The 23,782-nt window shown below is 37.7% G+C and overlaps 1 protein-coding gene across 13 annotated transcripts in view; it reads left to right on the top strand.

Annotated features, from left to right (window-relative positions):
* Window positions 1–3,408: 3,408 nt before the first annotated feature.
* The window catches only part of mapta (microtubule-associated protein tau a), a 35,521-nt gene continuing 15,147 nt past the window's right edge, over window positions 3,409–23,782 (top strand). For 5 of the 13 annotated variants that reach the window (XM_046853713.1, XM_046853709.1, XM_046853715.1 and 2 more), the window contains exons 1-8: window positions 3,410–3,536; window positions 10,758–10,916; window positions 15,587–15,670; window positions 16,100–16,177; window positions 16,792–16,821; window positions 19,494–19,528; window positions 21,362–21,425; window positions 23,392–23,430. In XM_046853713.1, the coding sequence (XP_046709669.1) occupies window positions 10,775–10,916; window positions 15,587–15,670; window positions 16,100–16,177; window positions 16,792–16,821; window positions 19,494–19,528; window positions 21,362–21,425; window positions 23,392–23,430 (472 nt within the window). In that variant the 5' untranslated portion in view covers window positions 3,410–3,536; window positions 10,758–10,774. Of the gene's footprint in view, window positions 3,537–10,757; window positions 10,917–12,573; window positions 14,011–15,586; window positions 15,671–16,099; window positions 16,178–16,791; window positions 16,822–19,493; window positions 19,529–21,361; window positions 21,426–23,391; window positions 23,431–23,782 lie in introns of those variants that run through there. The other 8 variants (XM_046853705.1, XM_046853704.1, XM_046853707.1 and 5 more) reach the window with 8 other exon arrangements.

Genomic DNA, 23,782 nt, shown 5'->3' with positions numbered 1-23,782 from the left:
TGAGACCAGTATTTACATCAAATATGTTCCACCTCTAATAAAATAAAATGTGCATCATTTATGCCAAGTTAGCATTTCTATTGCGATGCATCTTTTCTAACATTTTTGCATTAGTAGATCTGCTACACTTTTATCATTTAGAAAGTGACCAATCATTTGGGGCCAATATTTTATATGTAGATTGATTTCGCCTCACTGAAAAGTTTCTCAAGTGCGACACTACGCAGACCGAGGCGTGTCCTGAGAGCCACATAGAATATAGATTAACATGGCAGAGGTAGAGCTGCATCTTCATGGAGACAGAACAGAACACAGGATAAGAACGTCAATTTTCAACATTATTTTTTTGCACTACAAAGGTCTTTTGTAATAAGGCCATGCATTAGAAGTCAGAAGGTGTTTTTATAAAATTGATGATTTGCAATCTGGCTAAAGCAAAGAAATAAAAGTGAACTATCTGTACCATCTTGAATTGTGTAGCATCGTATTTTTTCCATTGAATCGTATTATGTTGAATCGAACCGTAAATCAGATAGCACTGCATCGTAATAGGTGTCACGTCGCATCAGTATCTGCTTTATATGTATCTAATATACAGTATATTTGGCTATGCATTGAGATGCAAATCGCATCAAGGAGATGCACATCCCTAGTGTATACTGAATGTTGTTCATATAGATGGCCCTGAAAACTTGTTAAGCTACTAAATAATAATAATAATAATAATAATAATAATAATAATAATAATAAAGGCACCATCCTTAGCAGACAATCAAAGGCACCCATTTTTATCTCGATCCAGAGCTTATATAAGGAACTCTATCCATGATTATGTTTTTAATTATCATTATATGTACAAAATCATACAATCAGCGTTTTATCACAGAAGCTGAAGTCAAAATTTGGATTTTGTTGCATGATTCTGTTGGCGTCTGGTGTTGATGCTTCTAGATTGTTCTTTGACTATGTCATGTTCTCTACTGGCCTCTACTGGCCATAGATGGGATTTTAGAGTCAGCACTACTCCACAAACAGATCCCATTGAGTTTATTGAGTAATCTTTAGCACATCTTATATGTTTATATCTACATTTATTTCCTCTTCACACACCCTTACACTAAGACACTCCTTTTGCAAATCGTTTGCACTTTTGACTAGATACTTTGCATATGCATGCACTTTTTATAGCCTATGAAAAAAAGAGCTTAAAGAGCTCATCTCTCCTATTATTGTAAGGTAAATGCTACCCAGGTGCTCATTGCTGGGACACTTGAGCATTCTTTCAGCACCATTTGGATGCACAGATACCTGCAAAAACATTAGGGTTCAACCCCAAGACCAACCTCTTCCCTGAACTGAACTGTGGGAAAATAAAGTGACAGATGTTTTCCTGGGCTTCTTTCCAAAAAGAAAAAAAATGCATGTGTATGAGCGGGAGGCAGAAAAACTGTCGTCCCCAAAATTCTCACAACACAGAAAAAAATCTCTAGGGATGTCCAAGTTGTGCAGAATTTCTCAGGCTAGAGAAGTCTGATAAATGTAAACCAAAGCCACAGGAGAGAATGTAGAAGGAGGAGTAGGAACATTCTTTGTATTATAATTTAGACATCTTTGACGAAGCATATGCTTATTGGGTGTTGAACTTCAACAAATTGCATTGAAATGTAATGTTATAAAGGTTCACTGGCTGTAATTTATTTTGGTCTTATGCATTGCTCTTATTTAGGAAATGGACAATACTGTAGCTTTAAGATATCATCAGGAGTTATAGAATTTTGCATAGAAATAAAAAAAACACTAATTCCAAGCAAAAATTTTGTGCAAAAATGTTATTTTGTTATATTTCACAAAAGTCTCTGCCTTACTCTGTTTACAGTAATAAAATGGCAAAAACTTTTTATAGCACTTGGATGGTTAAACGCTGCTTAGAAAAACAATAGAATGGTGCATCGGCATAAAAGTTAATAATGGGATGCATTGATTCAAAAAAGTGTGCATCAGATACAAGTTGGCATGAGTATCATCATTTGCATCGGTAAAAAACTATTTATTTATATAATCATTATTGGTAGATGCGCTATAATTGTATTATTTAGAAAATGACCAATAATTTGTGACCAATAATTAATCTGTAGATTGATTTCTGCTCATTTCAGCATACAGAATATAGATTAACATGGCAGAGGTAGAGCTGCAACTTATGTAAATTGATGATTTGCTGTCTGTCTGAACCAAAGAAATAAAAGTGAATCAAAATGTATCAAAATCAGAATGCACTGCATCATAATAGATGAGAATCTTTGCATCGCATTGGTAACTGCTTCATATGTATCTTTCATGTAGTGTATCATTGGCTATGCATCGGCCTCAGTTATGGAAATACATATCCTTAATAGAAATGCATATGTATTTTGTAATAATGTGTCTTGATAACATTATAAACAGTGAAACGACATGAGATTTCATTCTGCCTTTAAGAATCGAAACATGAATCACATTTGATCTGTGACTGCAGTTAAAGGCAAATACACATGGATATAGCATTTATAAAATAATAGCATTTAGGGCATATATGCCCTTATTCAAAGTGACTTACAATTATCTCATTCTTACAACAGAGCAGTTGAGGGTTAAGGGCCTTGTTTAGGGTCCCAGCAATGGCAGCTTTATGAGGGTGGGATTTGAACGCATGACCGTCTAATCAGACGTCTAAAACCAATGTGTGAAGGTGATGAAGGTGATGAAGGTGACCATCCATAATATTTTTATAACACTTACACTACAGAGTCATGGTGGACACCAAGGATGGGGTGCCAACAAATCGCAGGGCACAACCACACTCAAACACACACATTCAACCAGATCAGTCTTCGAACTAGTACCTGAGAGAACACACAAACTCTGCAGACTAGGGATGCGCATCTCAAAGCATACATTGAAAATTCACAGAATGCGATTTAATGAAGGAAATATGATGTGCAATTCACTATGGTACAGATGCCCGGTACGCATGGCCCTTTCACAAACAGACCTTTGTAGTGCAAAAAAAAAAAAAAAGAACATAAAATAAAACCAGACGTTTTGATGCAGCTCTACCTCTGCTATAGCTGACTGATCACAGATTATTGGTCACGTTCGAAATGATACAGGTACTGCACATTTACTGATAATTATATATAAATAATAATCATAATAAAGATAAAAATAAGGATTATTTAACGCAGATATGATTTTAAAAAATTCTGCATTGTGATACAAATGGCATAAATTGATGCACACTGCATGTAGGAATAATTTTTTTAAAGGTAAAACATATTCAGTGTAGAGTCTGAATGCATGATCCAGGTTTCTAGAACCTCCAGACTGTCTGCTGTGTGCGTTAAAGGCGAGAACACGAATATGGATAAACTGGAGCAGGGCCTGGGGGTGGGTGTGTTATAGCGCCCCCCGGCTTCCATCAGGTCGCGGGTGGGTAGTGCACGGGGCAACAGTGTGCGACTGCAGCTGCAGAGACAATAACGCCGTCGGCAGGGCAGGTAAGCAAAGCGCGTTCTTCTGTCATGGGGTTATTTTATTATTGAAATGCATTCGAAATGTCGAAATTATAATTTTTTTTTCCAAGACGCGTACGTTTATGTATTGTATATGTTTATGTTTTTTGTGTATATTTTGCTCTTTGTGTGAGACTATCAGGCCCGCACAGAAATAAACTATTGCTCAGAATAGAGCAGAACAGATCTAAAATTACCCAAATGTTATTGAAAAAGGTTATTACAGGAAATAAGTGGAGAATGAAGCCTCATTTTGCTCCATGGAGCCGCCAGCCAGTGTAACGGTATTTATTATGGCACCTCCACTCCCATATATGTAAATGTATATATACATATATATTATATATACACAATATATACATAAAGCCTCCTGATTGCCATTCTGGGTTTTTTTTCCGTTCAAACTATTTGATGATGTTTATTCCTGTATTTTGAGAAACCAGAGCGCCGCCGTGTCTCACTTTGTTCTCATTGGACCATTGTGCGTTTTGCCTAATGGACGTCTGGCTGTGCGTAAAAAACACCCTACAAAAGCATATATGATTTGCGTCCTGTGCGTAACTGGAAGCAAATTGCGCAAATGAAATTGCGCAAAAGCGCGTTCCCGACTTGCTATTGTTTCTCCTTGGGAGGAAAATACACTCCCTTTGTCGGCTGGAGATTTTTTTATGACATCGCCAATAGCCTTGCACTTGACTGTCTGCGTCTGTGTGTCTGTCTGTGTCTGTGTGTGTGTGTGTGTGTGTGTGTTTTTCATCCTCAAAGCCATGCAAAATAATCACGTGCACGATCTGGTCGGTTGATGTCTATTATGCATGAGGGTGTTCATCCATGAGACATGGAGTCCTCATTATTAAGCGTGTTATCCCGCACCCACATTGACCCTAATTGGATTGGAGATGGGGTGAACCAGGGCTTTGGAATTGCTCTGATTGGTTCAGCAGTCCTCCTGATTCTGCAGATATTCCTTCTATTCCTTTTTACCGATGACATCTTTATCGATTCCACTGATATACCTTAAGCTGTTGTTTTTCCATCCGATCCTCAAGGGACTATCATATGGTCCAGCATGTGTTCATTGTTCTTCATTGCTTGTTTTAGGCTGATTGGGAGGATATGAATTTGTGGTGGATTGAGGGTCTTGATGGCTCAAAGAGGAAATTGTGCTTTATTTGGGAGTGTGTTTTGACCTAAGTAAAAACTCATCTCTTATCCTTACATTTATGTTTAATTTCTTAGGAGATGTTTTGATCTGAAGCAATTTATAAATGTGTTTAAATTTAATCTGAGAATCCAGCGATTTAAGATCCTTCACGTATGTAATGCAAGTTTTAAATTTCTCTTGAGTTGCTACATCATCTACATCCACTGCAAGAAGTTCTGAAAGTTGAGGATTATTGAAAAAAAAATTCATGTTCTCTAAAAAACCCTATGCCATAAAACATGTTAAAGTTCATTTACCGTGGTGTTTTTGCTACATGAATAATGCACAACTGGATATTAGAGTCAGAACCAAGGACAGGGTTTTATGCAAATTCCACAATTCATTGAGATTATCATTGAACAAGTTCACAATCCCAAAAAAAGTAGTGTTTTTTTTTTTCGCAAATCTTTCTAAGAGACGATCGGTGGGTTGATTTAATACGGTTTACATAATACATTTGAGATGTGAATTCACCAGATCTGAGCAAATGTACACGCTACATAGGAACTAAAACCAGCAAGTTGGTGCAAGAACTTTCTGTACATACTGTACATGTGACAACATGCAACATACGTTACATACAGACGATATATAACATTTTCAAACCATGCAGCTTGACTTGATCTTTCAGTGCATGCATGGTTACAACACTGTTTTCCTGACATCCTGTAGTTCTGGTGCCAAGAATCCTCCCCTCGCAGTGATAGTCCAGCCAGCTACATAATGAATAGACTGACTTTTTGCCATCTCTTTTTCACTGCTGCTACACATTTAATTTTACTTAAAATAAAATGTAATATGTATATTTATATTTTCTTTTTTTTCTTTTTACTATTCAATCTTTATTTCGATCTTTCACTGTGAGCAACTGCAACCAAACAAATATTCTGATTCTGATTTCAGAGCAGAAGCTTGTAATTCAGCCTAATGGTCATTTTTCTCTTTTCTGTGACTTCCCAAAAGGGAATTCATTCTATTCTAGATCTCATCATCAGTCCCATGTAATTCATAAACAATATTTCTTTACAAAAAGACTGGATTATAAATGTTTACTACACTGTTCCATGACTAATAAGCCTCCTGCTGGAAATCCTGCACAGATATTGGCAGACTTTCAAAATAAAATTACTTTTTCATCAACTTCTCAAAGCAGCATTTTTGCATGCCATTGCATTGCTCTATGGAATGACAGAGAGGAATTAGGACTAAGCTTCTAACAGCAGACAGGCTGGCATAGCTATCCGAGATAAGAATCAGTGGCTCAGGCATTGTGGGTCATGTTGTCCATAGTAAATGTGCAGCTGCATAGACTTAGGCTATTAGTCCGCCCTGCAGAACCATGAAGGACCAAATTCCTGGAGTTTGCGTTTATGGGATTCCACATTGCCCTGTTTCCAAGAGTGCTTTGCTGGGGCCTTTTGGGAATGCCACATCGTTCTCAGGTTTCTTTATTGCGTTGCAGTTGTAAACCCCTCCACAATGAAGGGCAGTAGGTTGAAAACCACTCTTATGAAAGTGCACAGAATAGCAGACATGGTAATTGCACATGATTGCTGATGGATGTTATCATAGCTATGGCTTTATTTTACACTGTATATATATTTAAACTTTTATTGCCACTTTAATGTAAGAAGCACTGATTGAGGGTGATAGGATCATTTACATGTCTGAATTAAAACATATAATGTGATATATTAATTTCCTTTAGATAGTGAAAAAGATCTGGCAAAGACATATGACAATTTTTGCAGGTTTTAATGGTTTGCTAATAAAACAGCAACAAAACAGTAGCATCACTGTTAATAAACCAATGGAAAAGTGTATCATATTCCTATTTACTTTTTCATCAGCGTGACATTGTCAAATAGCGTCTCAATCTAATTGTAGCCAACTGACTGACTATTCATGCCATAAATACACACCAAGCCAGGTGGTGTTCTGCTTAGAGCAGTTTGACATACAAGTATACTTCTTATTACAGCTAAAGTGTCGTTGCGTCTTCACAAAGCAGGGCTCCTGCATGGAGAGCATGGAAAAGAGGGCAAAAGAGATCTGGAGAGAATAGACAGAGAAAGGAAATTAAAAAGCTAGGTCAGAGAGGCAAGGCCAGTCATGCATGAGGAGAGCATGCTGATCCTGCAGCATCCCCGATTCCCTACACACTGCACACGATTATGGTTTTGCTGTGTAATTCTGGCTCAACAAACTTACAAAGTCCTGAGGATTCAATTTTAGCATCAATACTGGCACAGACACCAGTTGCCAAGGGTGCATTGGATATTAAAATCAGTTCAGAACTCTTTGAAACATATCTGCCTTATGTCATTGGTAATGGCACGAATATATATAGAGCAGACGTTCCTTACTGTAGCACGTGCATCTGGTGTTCATAATGGATCTTATATCCAATTGTAGTATCTACCTACAGTATTTAAAAAAAATAATAATGTATAGCTATTTATAAGTTTTGTGTTGCTTGTGTTGAAACCCCTAAATTAGGTCATTATAAACAATATATTGGAATTTATAGGAATTTGTTAGAGAATCTTACCTTTAAAAAAGCATCAAAGGTAAAAGGGGCTGTGAAATTGATTCTTCGTATATTGCATCAATGTTAGGAAGCCCCTGGAGCACTGAGGGTTTAGGGCCTTGGTCAAGGGTGGCAGATTGGCGAAACCAGGGCTTGAACCCCCGACCTCCCGATCAGCAAACGTTTTATATCGAATATGATTTAAAGGGTGAATATTTATCCAGTAATAACATTTATGGGTTTTTAAATAATTTTACAAGCAATATTGTTTTTTTCCCTCCCATTTCCATTTTATGGAGCAACTAATGTGAAAGTTTAGCACTGAGACGTGTTTCGAGGGCAGTGACAGTGACACTGATTGCACACGGCAGGAAGGGAATGCAGCGAACATCATGGTTTGGGTTTTTGTAATGTCTGGCCGACCTAAATGTTTGAATTGCAAGCCAGATTTTGGTTTCTGACCCATCTCCGAGAATCATCAAATCATGGAGAGTAATTATCCTTAGGTAGTGTTTCTTGTCAGACATGCCCTCATGGCTAGAAATCCATGAAGCATAAATAACAGGCTGTGCAGCTATTTGGTTTTAAATCTTTGTTCTTACACACGAGTATTAAATAGTTGCATTTATGTGTGTAAAAATACAACACAAGTATTTAGGCATGCTTATTATATGTACATAGGCGTAGCTGAAAAGGTGTATGTTTTCAAGTGTAAAGATTGTAAACCGAGGTGTGTCTTTCCAATGTCAATATCATTGTTTATCTAAAGCTTCCCTCGTGTCACATATGCGTTGGTGGGTTTGTTGAAGACACAGAAGCTGAGCCAAGCATGCATTCCAAAGACAAACTTATACGCACATGAAATGCCTACCTTTGCCCTGACATCTAATAAAACACCAAACACAGACACCTCCCTGGGTAATTACGAGGTGATCCCTAACTGTCCTTGGAGACAAGATCTAAATGAGCAGGAAAAATGCTGTGTGAGGTTTGCTGGGGTTTTATATCCTGATGTAGAAATATGAGCCTCGTCCGCCATACGTTGTAGTTTAATATTAAATGAGTAGAAAGTGTCAAAAACCAATGTTCCACGTTAACAGGAATGGCAGTCATCAAGGGCATAATGGACAAGTCATCTTGAAACACAGCCAGATCTCAGTGCAAACATCACATGTTTGGTAAAGGTTAGCGTATACTAATGGCACATAAAGCAGGTGAGATTTTTCCCACCAGCCTTAGAAATTTCCTGCTGAACCAACTTTCATTTTTTCCTCCATAGCATATGTTTGGACAAATGGAGTTGAAAAAGCTGCTTTAGGCTCGCTCATCACACACATTTACAGCATTTGAGGGTTAAGGGCCTTGCTGAAGGTAAGGTAGCAGCAGCGGGATTTGAACTCATGACCCTCCAACCCATAGTCAGATGCCTTAACCATTGAGCGACTACCTCCTTAATAATATAAAATATGGCAGTTTTACTGGCTCTCAAGTGAGTTTTGGTTGCCTCTCTAAGGAAATCATAATCTGGCACCCGGAGGAGCCTGAAGAGTCTTGCTTGTCTAGACAGACATCTGACCAGAATGTAAGGTTAAGGATAGAGTTAAGCTGATCTTGCTCTGTAACAGGTTTCAGGGCTTAGTCAAAGGCTTTACATTTTCCCCCTCACGTAGCATTTCTCCACATACACCCTGAAGGATAGCATTCTTTCAAACAGAAGATCTCAACATTTCTGATAGCATGTCTAGACTTGGACTTAAATATATAAGAAGAGACATATTGAGTTTAGAATGAATGGACGCCCGTGTCATGTATGCGTCCCTACATCTCACATGTCAGAGAAAGTACCGGAGGAGAAGCTGTGGAGGATAAAAAGCAGGACATAAATATAATCGTTTTCTATTTCTTAATCTTGTCTAGTCATCGGCTAAAATAAGACCTTCTCGTCACCACATTTAAACATGTCGGGATTAACCGTGTAATCACCACATGCAGTACAAATATTGGGAGGCGCATGAGCTGCTCATGAATCTGCTCATATATTAGAATATATTTACATTATTTGGCAGGCACTCTTATCCAGAGCAACTTATAATTATCTCATTCAAACAACTGAGCAGTTAAAGTTTAAGGGCCTTGCGCAAGGGACCAGCAAGTGGTGGTGGGGTTTGAACTCACAACATTCTGATTAGAAGTCCAACACCTAAGCTACAACTTCCTCTAAAATATATTATACTATGGTTTTATGTAGAGGTCGATCAATACCGATAGCTAGGTTGGATTGTACGTGCCCATAACCGATTAATCAACCAATACTTTTTTAAATGGATCGTGAATAATAAACAAACATTACACTGCATGTACAATAGTACTGAACTTTGTTCCATATATTAAAAGTGAAATAAATAGGAAGATATTGATTGTTTTAATAAATATTGAGGAAAATAAAAGACGCATTCAAACTGAACCCTCCAAAATAATTGAAACTGTTCCATCCCAAATTAATAAATGAAGACATTTCAAACAAACAGCAAGTGGCGTCAGTGAGTTGCCTCTAGAGGCAACCCGGAAAAATTATCAGTATGGATTTTTGCCTATAATAGGTCAAATCAACAATGCCAATGAATCGGCAAAACCAACGAATTGGTCGACCTCTAGTATTATGTAGTCCACGTTTGTATTCTCTCTAGGAACAGGACAAACTAGGTATAAAGATGCTTTAAGTGGTAGCTCAATGGAAAAGATGTTGGCCACTGCTGAGTCTTTGTGCAAGGCCCTTAGCCCTCATTTGCTCAGTTGTATGACTGAATTTTCGATCTTCACTATAAATCAGGAATCTAAGCGGAACTCCATTTGCATTTCACTCTGCATATCTATGCTTTCGGCAACAACAAGATTTCCATTTTAATGCTTATGGTTTTCATCAAATCCTTAGAAGGTACCTGATAATCATTAATTATGACAACATGATAAATGCTGCAAGGTGCTCAACTGACCAGCACATTCTACTCACTTATTGAATTAATAAACACTCAGTTGTGAGTGGATAGCCCTGTTCGCATGTGTATTTGCTATTAAAATGAAGTTGGAGTGAAGAGGAAGTGTTGGTTTTCAGTGTGAGAGAGGAAACTCACTTCTGCTCGACTGCACTATTTTAGGGAGCGTGTCTGAAATCCTACTCCAGACCTGCATGTTGGCATGTATAAATAGCTCTGCTTAAAGCGGCCCTGGGTCTGTTTACATTGAGTTAAACCTACAATTTCAGTAGAAGACGACTTTTTGTGAATGATTTCTATTAAAATGCTATGAGAATAACAGGGCTCATGGAGTTATGGCTTATTACTGTACACAAACAAGTCTGCCTGTCCAGATTTGTCCAGTTAGCATAATTGCTAATTAAATCTTAATTTCTAATTTCTTTCTTAATTTCTACTCTCTTTTCTTTTTTTTCCTTTTCCTTTCTATTTTTTTTTAGAGTGATCCTTATTTGCAATGGACCAACAGCATGATTCGTTCAACAGCCACTCTAACCACTGCAACGTGGCTGATGCCATGGCGAACTCGCTTGCTGGCATGGCTGTCAACGACCGTCACCACGGGGATCAGTTGGAGAATGGCATCAGTCCAATGAAAGGTGAGGTGAATACTGAGAGATTTTTCCAAGAAATCATTGCTTTTCATTGAAGAGTATGGCTTGTGTTAGGATCCTAGAAAAAAAGAGTTTAGGATTTATTAAAATCCAAAATACATTCCGGGAGAATATTTATGATGCGATAAAGCAATATTTGAAAACCTGTATTTTGAACCTTGATGTGCAGTGTTTCTTTCTCCACTCTAAAATGAAAGGACAACGTAATTGCCTCTGAAGGGGGACACTGCCATGAGCACGCTGCCAAAATAGCATAGCGGATTAAACAAATCTGACATTCATGTCTATTCCTAAATAGAGTTCATTGTGCCTGCATGAAATAATTGTGACATTGTCATGAGCATTGAAATCCTTTGGAAAAACTGTAGGGGGATGTGCTTCTCAGAGAAAAAACATGTTGAATTAAATAATTTTCTTCATTAACAGATGATCTATTACCCCTAATGAGCGTAACTGCTAAATCTTATTGCTATACACACAATGCACCTGAAAACATTTGAAGTGGCAGTGAAATCTAGTTGAGAATATAAACTCTATATTGTTTTTTGGGTGATGGAAATGGTGGTTCGGTTGTATATTTGGAATCACACTATCAAAACATTTATATTCATTTGTATGTTCGCTTTGCAGTGTAATCAGTGTACCAATGACTTCCTGGCTTTCTGACGTAGTCTTTTTTTTATTTTATTTATTGCTTTAAATAAACACTACAAGGCCACGTTTGACAGGGTGCTCAATCCAGCTTTTGCAGCTGTATGCTTTATTCTGGAATCCTGGAATCTGGGTCAGTCTGCACTTAGAACTCTGTACTGGTGTAGTCCATAGTACGAATTCAGTGCAGCAATATACTAATGTTTTGTGTGTGTGTGTGTGTGTGTGTGTGTGTGTGTGTGTGTGTGTGTGTGTGTGTATGTATGTATATGTGGGGGGGGGGGGGTGTTTATAGTGGCTTTTTGTAACATTTTTCATTTTCACGGCTGGTTCTCAGTGCAATTAACACAGGCAGCAATTCAGATTTATAACCCTTCAAACTAATTCTACGATGACTCTACTTCCAGCTAAAATTAAACATTTTTAATTAAATGAGTAAGGAAGATGAACGCAACCTTGGGCTAGAGGGTATTTTTCCATAACTCAATTTTAGAGCAGCTACACCAAAAGTCTGGATATAAAATTCACACAAATATATATACACTATAAACATCGCCAACAACATATACTCTACACTATTGGTCCCCAATCTCCGGGCCACAGACCAGCACCTGTCAATTAGTACCGGGCCGCACAGAAAGAATACATAACTTACATTATTTCCATTTTATTTATTATCTGATTCTGAACGATGTTTTATTTTGAAAAATGACCGGATTCTCTCTGCCACATCTGTCTATGACTCACACTTGACGCATGTCAAGATGCCTCACTTACATGTCTTACCTCCATCTGCTACCTTCTTAAAAGGGGTGCTCCGGCGGCTAACACATAATACATTACCACTAAATTAAAACCCCCAAGCTAGCAAAATGAACAAAAAACAACAGAGTGGATTCACATTTTTTATTTTTTTTTTTAGAAAATACCAGTTTTTATGCCGGTCGTATCATTTTATCATTTTATTTTGTTGTATTTATCTGCCAAAGGCCGGTGAAAATATTGTCTGACAATAATCCGGTCCATGGCGCAAAAAAGGTTGGGGACCGCTGCTCGATACCACCACGGGCAAGACCAAAAAGCAGTCAAAGGATGTCAGGGACAAGATTGTAGACCTGCACAAGGCTGGAATGGGCTACCATCAGCAAGAAGCTTGGTGAGAAAGAGACCGCTGTTGGTGTGATAATCCGAAAATGGAAGAAGTCAATCACCCTCGCTCTGGAGCTCCATGCAATATCTCACCTGATGGGTAAGCATGATTCTGAGAAAGGTAAGGGATCAGCCCAGAATTACATGGGATGAGAGTGTTAAGAGAGCTGAAACCAGAGTCACCAAGAAAACCATTGGTAACACACCAGTCTCTCTCTGCTCAAGAAAGCACATGAACAAACCCGCCTGAAGTTTGCAAATGAACATCTGAATGATTTAGAGAAGGTTTTGAAGAATGCGATGTGGTCAGATGGGACCAAAATTGAGCTTTTTGGCATCAACTCGACTCGCTGTGTTTGGAGGCAGGAAGACTTCACCACCATCTTGGATGAGAACCTTCTGGACTTCTAGCCAGAACACTGAAGATGGGTCATGGATGGGTCTTCCAGCATGACATTGACAAAACATATGGCCAAGGCAACACTCTGATGGTCTTGTAGCCCATTCCAGACTTGTGCAGGTCTACAACCTTGTCTCTGACGTCCTTTGACAGTTCTTTTGTCATGCACATAGTGGTGGAGAGGTTTAAATAAAAAGCTAGCTCCTACTCATTTATTCAGTGCTAAGATCCAAAATGGCCCTAGCAAACCGAGGTGATTTCCGTTACATGATCAGCGGTAAACTGTCATCATCTGAGCTTTTTTAAGCTCGGCCTGAACATTTTGAAACAGAATTGTTGACTGTTGACACCGTGGGCAAAAAATAAAGCGTGGAAAGACAAACAGAACGATGCAGTCATTGTACTGACAGGCAGCATTTCACCAAGTGTGCCAACCATGAGAACAATAACCTTCCTTGTGTCAGACGCATTATAATGCTGGAGGCGTTGCCATAACGTTCTCCCTTTACCCTATTTATGACCCCTGTGACATGCTAGTGAGTAGTCTAGCTTTGCCCTCACTAGGGTGCTAGTAAGTTCTGCCCTTATACCTTCCACCTCATGCTACACTCAATGTGGGAAAACTGTTCAGTGTGTTCCTGGAGGGTAAATTGCACAAGTTGAATTCTACATGGGAGCCACGTGAAACAAAACATATTATTCAAAAATTATTCTGAATAAACACTTGAATTAACAATCATTTGAGCACTTCATGTTTCCCTTCCCCGTGTAACTGTAAAGTCTTTCTTTCAGACGTGCCCCAGGAAGTTTTGGTCGAACCGACCAAAGATGAGCTAATGTCAGGGACTGAGGTCTCTAAAGTAGAGAGCGCCCCTTCTGGTGAGGAGGTGAAGCATGGCATGAAGCCTGCATTAATTTTATAAGGTTAAATTAGTTAAATCTGGCATGCAGTTACTCAAGGAAGCCATGGTTCTGTTTCTGTTGTTATTGTTTGTGAAATAATCCTACAAATTTACTTGCCATGATTAATTTTTTTCCACTTCTCTTTTTGAAATGGTTATATAAAATGCAAAGCAGCCAACTTTATTTTTTATCTTTAGTTGACACTGAAGGTATACCGTTGTTTTGTTGCTCCCAGTATTGAAGCTAAGAGTAAAACCAAGATCCTGCAATTTGCTTGAAGCCTTGAGATGTTACTTTGTGGAACATGTTAGAATACATGAATACATTTACTAACCTGATAAATCTTCAGGCAGTAATTTATTAGTTCTAAGGCAAGAGAATTTATAATTATTTTCCTTATCAGTAAAGAAAATTCCAAATTGTTTCTGTTGTAGCATGAACATTAGTCCAGTAAGTAAGCCTTTTGACATGGGACTTTGGCTGACATTTTGTTGGATTTGCATGTGAATTGGTTCTTCATTGATTTAAACTCCAAGCTTGTTCTCCTTGTTTATTCTTCTTCCCCAAAGAATTTCTCCTGCAAAGAAACTCGGTCCTGCATGGTTCTCTATGCACAATAATGTAATACATATGAAGTGAGTTAAAAGAAAAAAAAATTGTTGGATACAAGCAGGTATTTGTGATTTTTAAATAAGCTCAAATGAATGCTTTCAGACATGAACATGGGTGTATTATAAAGTACAAAAAGACATTTTTACAAAGTTTAAAAAAATGTAAAGACTTTATTTGTTTTCAATTATATTTGAACTAATGTACATAAAAAAGCATGCAATATTTGTAGGGTTCCCTTTAAAAATGTAACATCAATTCTCAGAAAAGCTATTTTTATGCTAAAAATTTCGAATAATTGATATTAAGTAATTAAACAGACTATGAGTGTGGGCTTAAATACTTTAGGTGTTATTTTCATTTATTGTATTTATGATGAGAGGACTATAGGGTCCCTGGTGGTCTAGTGGTTAGGATGCGGTGCTCTCACCGCTGCGGCCTGGGTTTGATTCCCGGTCACGGTCGGTCAGCCTTTAGGGTTGCACAAGCCAGTGCACTATTAGTGCCGGTCCCAAGCCCGGATAAATAGGGAGGGTTCTAGGTTCTATTGCTCAGTCCCCCTTGTTGAGACCCCGATCAGAATAAAGTGGTTACTGAATCAAATTGAGTGTTTGTTATAAATAGAAAGTGTCACATAGGAGCAGTACAGAAATACATATCTAGGTTTTGATTCCTAATGAGGTGACAGTGGCAAGGAGAAACATCCTGAGATGATGTTTTTAATGGAGTCATGGAGGGCATGTTGGGCAGATGACTTCATTCTTATACGATCCTGCAACTCCCCTTCGAATCACCTTTACAAGCTTTTTAAACCAAACAAAGTCCAGTACTACATTTCTATATACTCTAAAAATATGCGCCAAACATACAGGACCTGGTTTCAAAATATCATTTTCTTCAGGGTTTTTTTTTAAAGTCTTCTTCTTTTCTGGTGATTTTACAGAGGATCATGGTGATGAAGAGCTCGCTTTATCACATGAGTTTCCTCAGGATGAGACCAACTCTGTTAATGAGGAGGAGCAATGTGGTAAAAAAAGAAAATCAATAAATGATATATATGTGTGTGTGTGTGTGTGTGTGTGTGTGTGTGTGTGTGTGTGTGTGTGTGTGTGTGTGTAAAAAAAATAAAATATTATTTTCAATTCTTCCCCTTAAATACTTGGAAATAGGAGAAAAACTCTTAGATTAGTTTTAATGCTTATTTCAGAGACCTTTTAGACAGAATTGTATATTGATCCACCATAGACAGCCTCCATCTACAACCGAACATAACTGTGTTCTGCATTTCAACTTCACTCCCAATATGTGTTTTAGATGAGTCCCTCTGGAAATAGAATAGGAAAACAGACCTATGGAAGCAAATTACTCCTTTTACTTTTTGCCACTGAAAGAGTTAACCTGCAGCTGTCTATTGTTCATGCTAAGTAATTAAAGGGTCTCAATTGTTGTCTAATAGAGGGGTTGGTGGATTCTGCAGAAGCACACGGAGAAGCTCAGCATGCATCTGCTCCGGCTGATTCAAACGGGCAGAGTGGTAGGCGCTACCAACCCCTGTTGCCTGTCACGATCGATGTGTTTTGCTTGTTTCTGCTTTGGTTTCGCCTCAGAACCCATACTTACCGCCACAACCTTTTTGTCTTTGCTCTTTGCTTTTGGGTAACCAAGTACATTTTGTTGCTATTTCTTTTCCCTGTCTAAGTAAATATCCTTTGCAAGCCACAGCCTGACTCTGCTGATGAGCTTACACGTGTTATGCTAAACGTTTTGCACACTTTCAGCTGGGAGAAAAAACATTTGCTAGAAAAACATTCTCAAAATGACAAAGGCACTCAGCAACAGCTGCTTGGCGTGTCATGACAGCTTGTTCGACAAAACCTTCTTTCACGCTTCACTATGCTATTTTCTCTTAAACTGTTTGCTTTTCATCTCCAACAGCAGTTTTATTTTTATACGAGTGCATTTTAAGTAATTAGATCATTCCAGGTAAGCTCGCCTGTCAGCATCCAAACAATGGCAAATGATTGCACCCTTTTTCCCAGCTTTTTTTTTTTTTTTGCTGGTGTACATTCAAGAGAAAATAGTTTTAAATTACAGTTCTCTAATTCCTGCGTTTTTTCCCCCATATGAATACGTTCCATGTACGAAAAGCAGGAGGACCTACAGGTACATCTCAAACAGGTACCGTTCGTGGTTTTCTATCCTTTATTCAATCGCCTTCATGTTTTTTCAGAATCGAGTAGTAGGGATGCATCAAACCCCATTTTACTTTGATTTAAGAACACTATTAGAACTAGACTTAGAAGAATAGTGCCAAAATGTTGTAATAATCATGATGCACTATTGTTATATGTACATACACCGAATTTCTTTTAGTTCTGAACTACTGAAATTCTGAAGAATATTCCAAATCTGCTTAAATGCTGTAATACAGTCATTCAGGCCAATGTTGGCCCAATACTGTTGCTCAATTCAGAATAAAAGCATCCCTATCTATTCACTATTAAACAATACAGTAATGGGGAGGAAAAAGAAAGCACACCCTCCTTCAAGTCTCGAAAGTACAAAACATAACCTCAGTAGACAAGATATCAGTATGTAGGCATTTCTTTCCTCAAAAAACAAACCAACGTTTAGAACCAGAAGGCAAATAATAAGCATACATAAACCAGGGTGGAGCTATGGGTGGCCAGGGGAGGGGTGGTCAGGGAGTGGTGGTCAGTGGAGTGCTGGAAGCGATGTATTGCTGTGAAAAGTGAAAATTTTAAAGGTGATTTTTAATACCACCTTGTAGATAATAATCTCACTCGTAATTGCATTTTTAAAAGACAAAAATCATTTCTCAAATGTTGATCTAGGAGAATCTCGATCATGTCTATATGATAGCGTTTGGAAACTTTCTAAAAACTGCACAGTTGTCCACCATTTGGAGTGCAACTCAACCTCATGGAAGACTTGGTTCATCTTCTGGCACCTACAATGCATTTCAAAAGTATCAGAAGGTTTGATGAGTGCCATGTGTGTTTGCATAATATTTTTTGTGCCACCCCAGACTAACTGCTATCAACTGCCTGGCCACCCTTATGAAAAATCACATTCTACATTCTATTCTACATAGACCTACGTTTAGCAACAATAATCTGAAAATACTTTTTTTGTGTCACAGTCTCATGTCATTTTTGCAGAAATTTTGGCCTTCCTTTCTTCATAACAATGATTCAGTATATTGATGTTTGATCTCTCTTAAGCTCCCACTACAGACTTTTAATGGGGTTTGGACTTTGTGGAAAAAATGACTTCATGTTGAAATATTCTTTTATTGCAATCTGCCCTTGATAAACTAAAACTTTTACTATTAATGGAGTGTACTTTCTTTTTAACTCTAAATCACACCATGCTACATTAATCTGTGTTCATATTCCTTTATTTAAGAGGGCTAGCAAAAATAATCATTTTGCCATTCCATGATTTCTTATTATTTTATATTTGTGTGAATTTCTCTTCGCCTTTTCTTCTTGTGGAAAAGTGCCACTGATTTGATTGGATTTTACTAATCAACAATGTCCAGGTTTAATGAGGCCTGAAAAGTTGAAGCATTTCTTTAGGTCATGAAATCTAAACGATGCAATTCCATCGGACTCTGAAAGCACGTGCAACAATATTTCCAGATGTAGCAGCCAACTTTGTTCCAGGGGGTTACGATGAAGATTGGCAAGACCTGGGTGGAGGCCTTATAAACCAGAGTATACCCGAAGAAGAAGAAGAACATTTTCTGATGACCAGCTGGAGTGGGCCATCTAAGAAACCGCTCCAGAGACCAGTCAGTTCCGATCGCACCCGAAGTCTGTCTCTGGAGAGCGAGCTTCCTGTGTCATTTTTAATCCGCAGTGCAGCCCTGGAAGATCTCACAGCGGTTGGGGAGAAGATCAGAGAAAGCGGAGATGTCTCTGTCTCAGAAGAAGACTCTGTTAAAGTTCAAGATGAATGGCAACCCATTGTGTCAGATCAATATGAAAATGAAGATATAGCCAGTTCTGGAATCTTGCATTGTACCAATGCCAATTTATCAGTAGGTCTGAGCTGTGAATATGACCAAGCAGGCCATGAAGCAAAGCAGGACTTTGTCAATGCTACGCTAATGCCAGAGAATTTGAATTCAGGGACGTATGAAGATAATAAAACTGATTTAACTGAAGACCAGTTGGCACATCACACTGAGAGTCTAGAGGCCGAAGGAAAAGAAGACATTCCTCCTTTCAAGGACTTGACCGGTTCTCCAGTCGGTTCCTTTGGCTCACCATCTAAAAAATCTCGTGTCCCCGTATCTAACTTCAAAGGTCTGTGATCATTTGTTCACCCGAATCCCAGCCCAATCTCATTCTTGTTTGATTTCCTCCTACCTTTTCGCTTCTCAGGGCTGTTTTCTTCTCCTTTTGCTATTAAGCGAAATAAACACAGCACTGAAGGAACTCGCTTGTTGCCCCAAAACTACCTTTTTGAGCTTGACTTCCATATAACGTTAGTCACTCTGACGTGCTTTGATCTTGGTTGGTGTTAATGCGAACTGTTTTTGTGCTGATGGTCGATGAAAGGCTATGTTGGCCGGCTACATTTCCACAAGTCTCCTTTAGCATGGCACATCTGCATGATTTTTTTTGTGTGTCCCTGTGATCAGCTATTTATCATCATTATTTAATGGATTTATTGGATTAATACATATCCAATTTTTATAGTATAACAAATAAAGGAAACTAAGAACTCTGAAAGCATGGCAGATCCCTGCAGTACATGTGACTAATAGGGCCAATCAGAGGAAAACGAATTCTTTTGACTCGAATCTTTCTTTCTTGCAGCTCAAGTCAAGACCGACAATGACACTGAGAAACGGGTAAGAAATTATTATTATTATTATTTTTTTTTTACATTTTCTCCGCTCCTTCCTATTCTGTTTTATTTTTGTATTGAATCTTTGGTTCTTTTTTTCAACCCAAAGACATATAAAGCCCCTTCTTCCAAAGCTAGACAATCCTCCCTAAAAAGACCCCCCAGCATTGTGAAAAAAAACCCAGCTTCCTCTAGTTCCCCCTCAGCACCTACAAATGCTTTACCAAAAGGAAGTGGGCCAAGGGTGAGTATCATCACTGAGCAAACCCCTCCCTTGCTTCTGCAATGGATTAATCTGCACTCCCACTGCAGGGGAAGTTTGCTTTTCTTTAATTTTTGACTAACATCAGACTGGCCTTCCTTTACTGTTAATTCATTGGCACGTTTGTTGCATGCAAACTGAGATCTTAAATCCTTTTCCCTGTGATATACAGTAACTGAATATTTACTGGCGAAACACACCATTATGTCTTATAATGCATAGATGCAAGTTTGTCTGGTTAACCCTAGCATGCATTCGAAAGAAAAATGTATAACGTAAAAAAATGAGATGTAAGTATATATTATGGCATCTGGTATGTCCTATCTACTGTAATCTATTGAATGCACAAGGGTGCAACGAATGAACTTTTCACAAAGCAGGTTTTTAGAAAGGAAAAACCCCATGAGAAACCATGAGGGAGAAACCTTGATACAATGGAAAAAAAAGAGTAAAGACAAAAGCTGTGCAGTGTGTTTAAAGGAAGTTTTATACGATCTTGAATAAGGATTAACATTGCACACTAGGGGTGTGACGGTACACAAAAAAACTATTTTGTGGGAAGAAATTCATTCATTTCAAAACAAAAAAACTTAAAAACAGTAATTTTTTATTACCTTTCGTTTATTATTATTATCATTATTATTACTATTAATATTATTAATAATATTTTACATAATAACATCAACAGTTTGCATTTATAGAAACAATTTTAAATAAAATGCCTGCCTTGGTTTCAATAAAAAAATATATATATAAAATATAAAAAAATTATTAAATTAATAATAAATAGTGTACATTTGTTAGGCTCTATTTGGGTAATACAAAAGTGTGTATATAATTGTATAAAAGTATATATATATATATATATATATATATATATATATATATATATATATATATATATACTTAGCTACTTAACTGTTTATACTGCATACATAAACAAATGTTTGTATTTAAGAAAGACACTAGATAGTTATATATTTATTCATTTAGTTTATTTATGCATAAACTAATTCATTTCTTCCATCCTTCATTTGGTCATTTACTCCCTCGATATGCAGAATTGTCAGGATTTTCTCCTTTCAAAAGAAATTATTGATGCTTTACATAAACCGTGAAAGAATCCATTTTGCTAGACTGTCATAAAAACGTTGGTGATTGCAGGACATGGCAGCGATTTTACATATCATAATCCACAAAATCGTGCTTTGGCAGTTTTCGAGCATGCGCAGTGACACTGTGCTCAAAGTGCGAGTTGGAGACTAAACAAAATGAATATGTTGTGGTCTGACCACTTAATCTGTTTATGAGGGAACTCAGATTTTAACTATGTTCCTCACGTTAAAACAGGGAGTGCGTTAAAACACGTGCACCGAACCGAAAGCCCTATCCTGAAACAGTTCTATGCAAATATGTGTACCGTTACACCCCTATTGCAGTTATGATGCTTACAAAGCTGTTCTGAGAATATTACAAGTACAGATTTCGATATGAAATAATTCTTTAAAAGAAAAGTGAATATAATACAACATTGTCAGCAATGCAATAATCGACTACACTTTTCTTGGCTCTCAGACTCCAGGAAGCAGGCCTTACGCAGCTGGAACGAAAATCCCTGCAATGACCCCTCCTCAGTCTGGTGAGTGACTCACTGACCTGTAGAGACTGTATTTATGTTTGGAGGTTCAACTTAGAAATTTACATTTTATCTTCTCAGACGTCTTAGTCTAAGAAATGCAATGATTAGTTAAGACATATTTAGCATATTTCACTCATATAAAGGAACAGTGACTTGAATATTCAATTCAATTCGAATCAATTTAATTCATTTTTATTTGTATAGCACTTTTAACAATGAACATTGTCTCAAAGCAGCTTTACACAGATAATGTGGTGATTAAAAGTGAATATGTTCTTTATAAGTAAGTTTGTCCCTGATGAGTGAGCCGGTGGCGACTGTGGCAAGGAAAAACTCCCCGAGATGGCATAAGGAAGAAACCTTGAGAGCAACCAGACTCAAGAGGGAACCCATCCTCATCTGGGTTGCACCAAATGTCTATCTATTGCAGATAAACGATGTTGTGGGGTACAGTGTTGATGATCAGAAGCAAACTGTAGTCCTGAGTCAAAGTAGCAGACTGTTGACATTAACTACAGTCCAAATCCATTCTCAAAGCTCCGGTTCTTACTCCAAAATTTGCCCCCAGCAACAATCAGCCTTTCCCGACAACCACCAACTTCACCACCGCCATTTAAAGTTTTCCGTATTGTGCAGATTGTCACGGATGTATAAAATCTAACCCATTATAATAAACTGTGTGTATATGTTACATTCAGATCCCTAAATGAAATCTACTGCAGCCAGTTAACAATTAGTTGAATGTCATCTCCCTGTGTGTAAATAAAGAGTCATAATTCTCATGATCTCAATAGAAATACATTTGTTTCTGGGACAAAGTTCTGGAAAATGAGCAATCAGAAATTATACCAGTGGTGGACAGTAGTAAATGTAATTCGTTACTGTATTTAAATAGCTTTTTTTATGTATCAGTAATTTACTAAAGTATTTACATTTGGGGAGACTTATCAAATATCAAAAAGTCAAATATCTTTTTACTCAAATACATTTAACGAAATCAGTAGTTCTTTTTTATTTATGAGTGGATAACTGTTTTGATTGCGGATACTTGGTGGTATCTACTTAACATTAACATACGGTTCAGTGTCAGTTCAACAGCAAGAAGAACATTTTGATAGGAATAAATGATGGAAGAATCTCCTGTATCGAACTCGCCACAACACCTGCGGCCATATTTGTGCGATTTCTTTGTAATAGTTGAAAAGAAGGTTTTAATACGTCCCCTGGTGGTCTAGTGGTTAGGATGCAGTGCTCTCACCGCTGCGGCCCGTGTTTGATCCCCGGTCAGGGAACCAACCCCAGCCACTGTTAGTGCCGGTCCCAAGCCCGGATAAATGGGGAGGGTTGCGTTAGGAAGGGCATCCAGCGTAAAAAACATGTGCCAAATCAAACATGCGGATGATACGCTGTGGCGACCCCTAACAGGAGAAGCCTTCTTTCGGCTTCTCCTGTTAGGGTCGCCACAGCGTATTTTTAGTTAAAAAGAAGGTTTTGGGCTTATGTTCATTTTAATAGATATCAATCAGTGTTTGACTCATTAATATAATATTAATAATAGATTAGTGTGTTAAGAGTAACATTAGAGTCTTTACGTAAGCTGAGTTGATTGTCTTGTGACAAAAATGGGAATAGGAACATACAGTACAGTACATACTACAGTAGGCATAATAAATCATAGTACATTGAATACTTAAGTACATTTGAAAGTGAAAAAATTTGTACTTTTACTCAAGGGAACATCAACATCAAGCTTCCAAGAGGCATTCATTTAAATTCAATTGATCGATTCTGGGATCTGATAATCAGCTGATTAATGTGATACAGAATGCAGTAGATGTGTGCAGATTTCATACACATCTAAGAGCCTTTATTTGTAGAAGCTTTTACCATTATTAATACATCAGGCATGTCCTGAAATTAGATGGCAACAATGACTAAACTGATGTTTCTGCTTGTTTTTCTACAGTAAAAGTGGATTCGAAGAAACCAGTGAAAAATGGAAAAGGTAAAGCAAATGTTTTTTGGAAGTATAGAATTCACATACTATTTGAGATTAATTATTTATTTGATTTTAAAACATAATTTTTTGATTGTGTCCCAAATGGTGTGGATCAAAGGTTTTTTTATGATACAATGTAAAAAAAAAAAAAACAGTGAAGATTCTCTTAGAAGAATTTGGTGTCCCCTGTTAGTGTCACTGTTAGTGACGGTGTAGGAGAGCAAGTGGTTCAGGGGAACAAAAACTACAAGGACAGCAAAAAGTTTTGATCAAAATCAGGGTTTAATTGGGGAATTCTCTGCCCCCCTCTCTCTCACTGCAACAGAGAACCCACATTAGAAAAATCTCCCACAGGTGT

This window comes from Silurus meridionalis, chromosome 7 (assembly GCF_014805685.1).
Source record: "Silurus meridionalis isolate SWU-2019-XX chromosome 7, ASM1480568v1, whole genome shotgun sequence".
Lineage (NCBI taxonomy): Eukaryota > Metazoa > Chordata > Actinopteri > Siluriformes > Siluridae > Silurus > Silurus meridionalis.
Note: the sequence above shows the minus strand (reverse complement) of the source record. Positions and strands in the feature narration are given on the sequence as shown.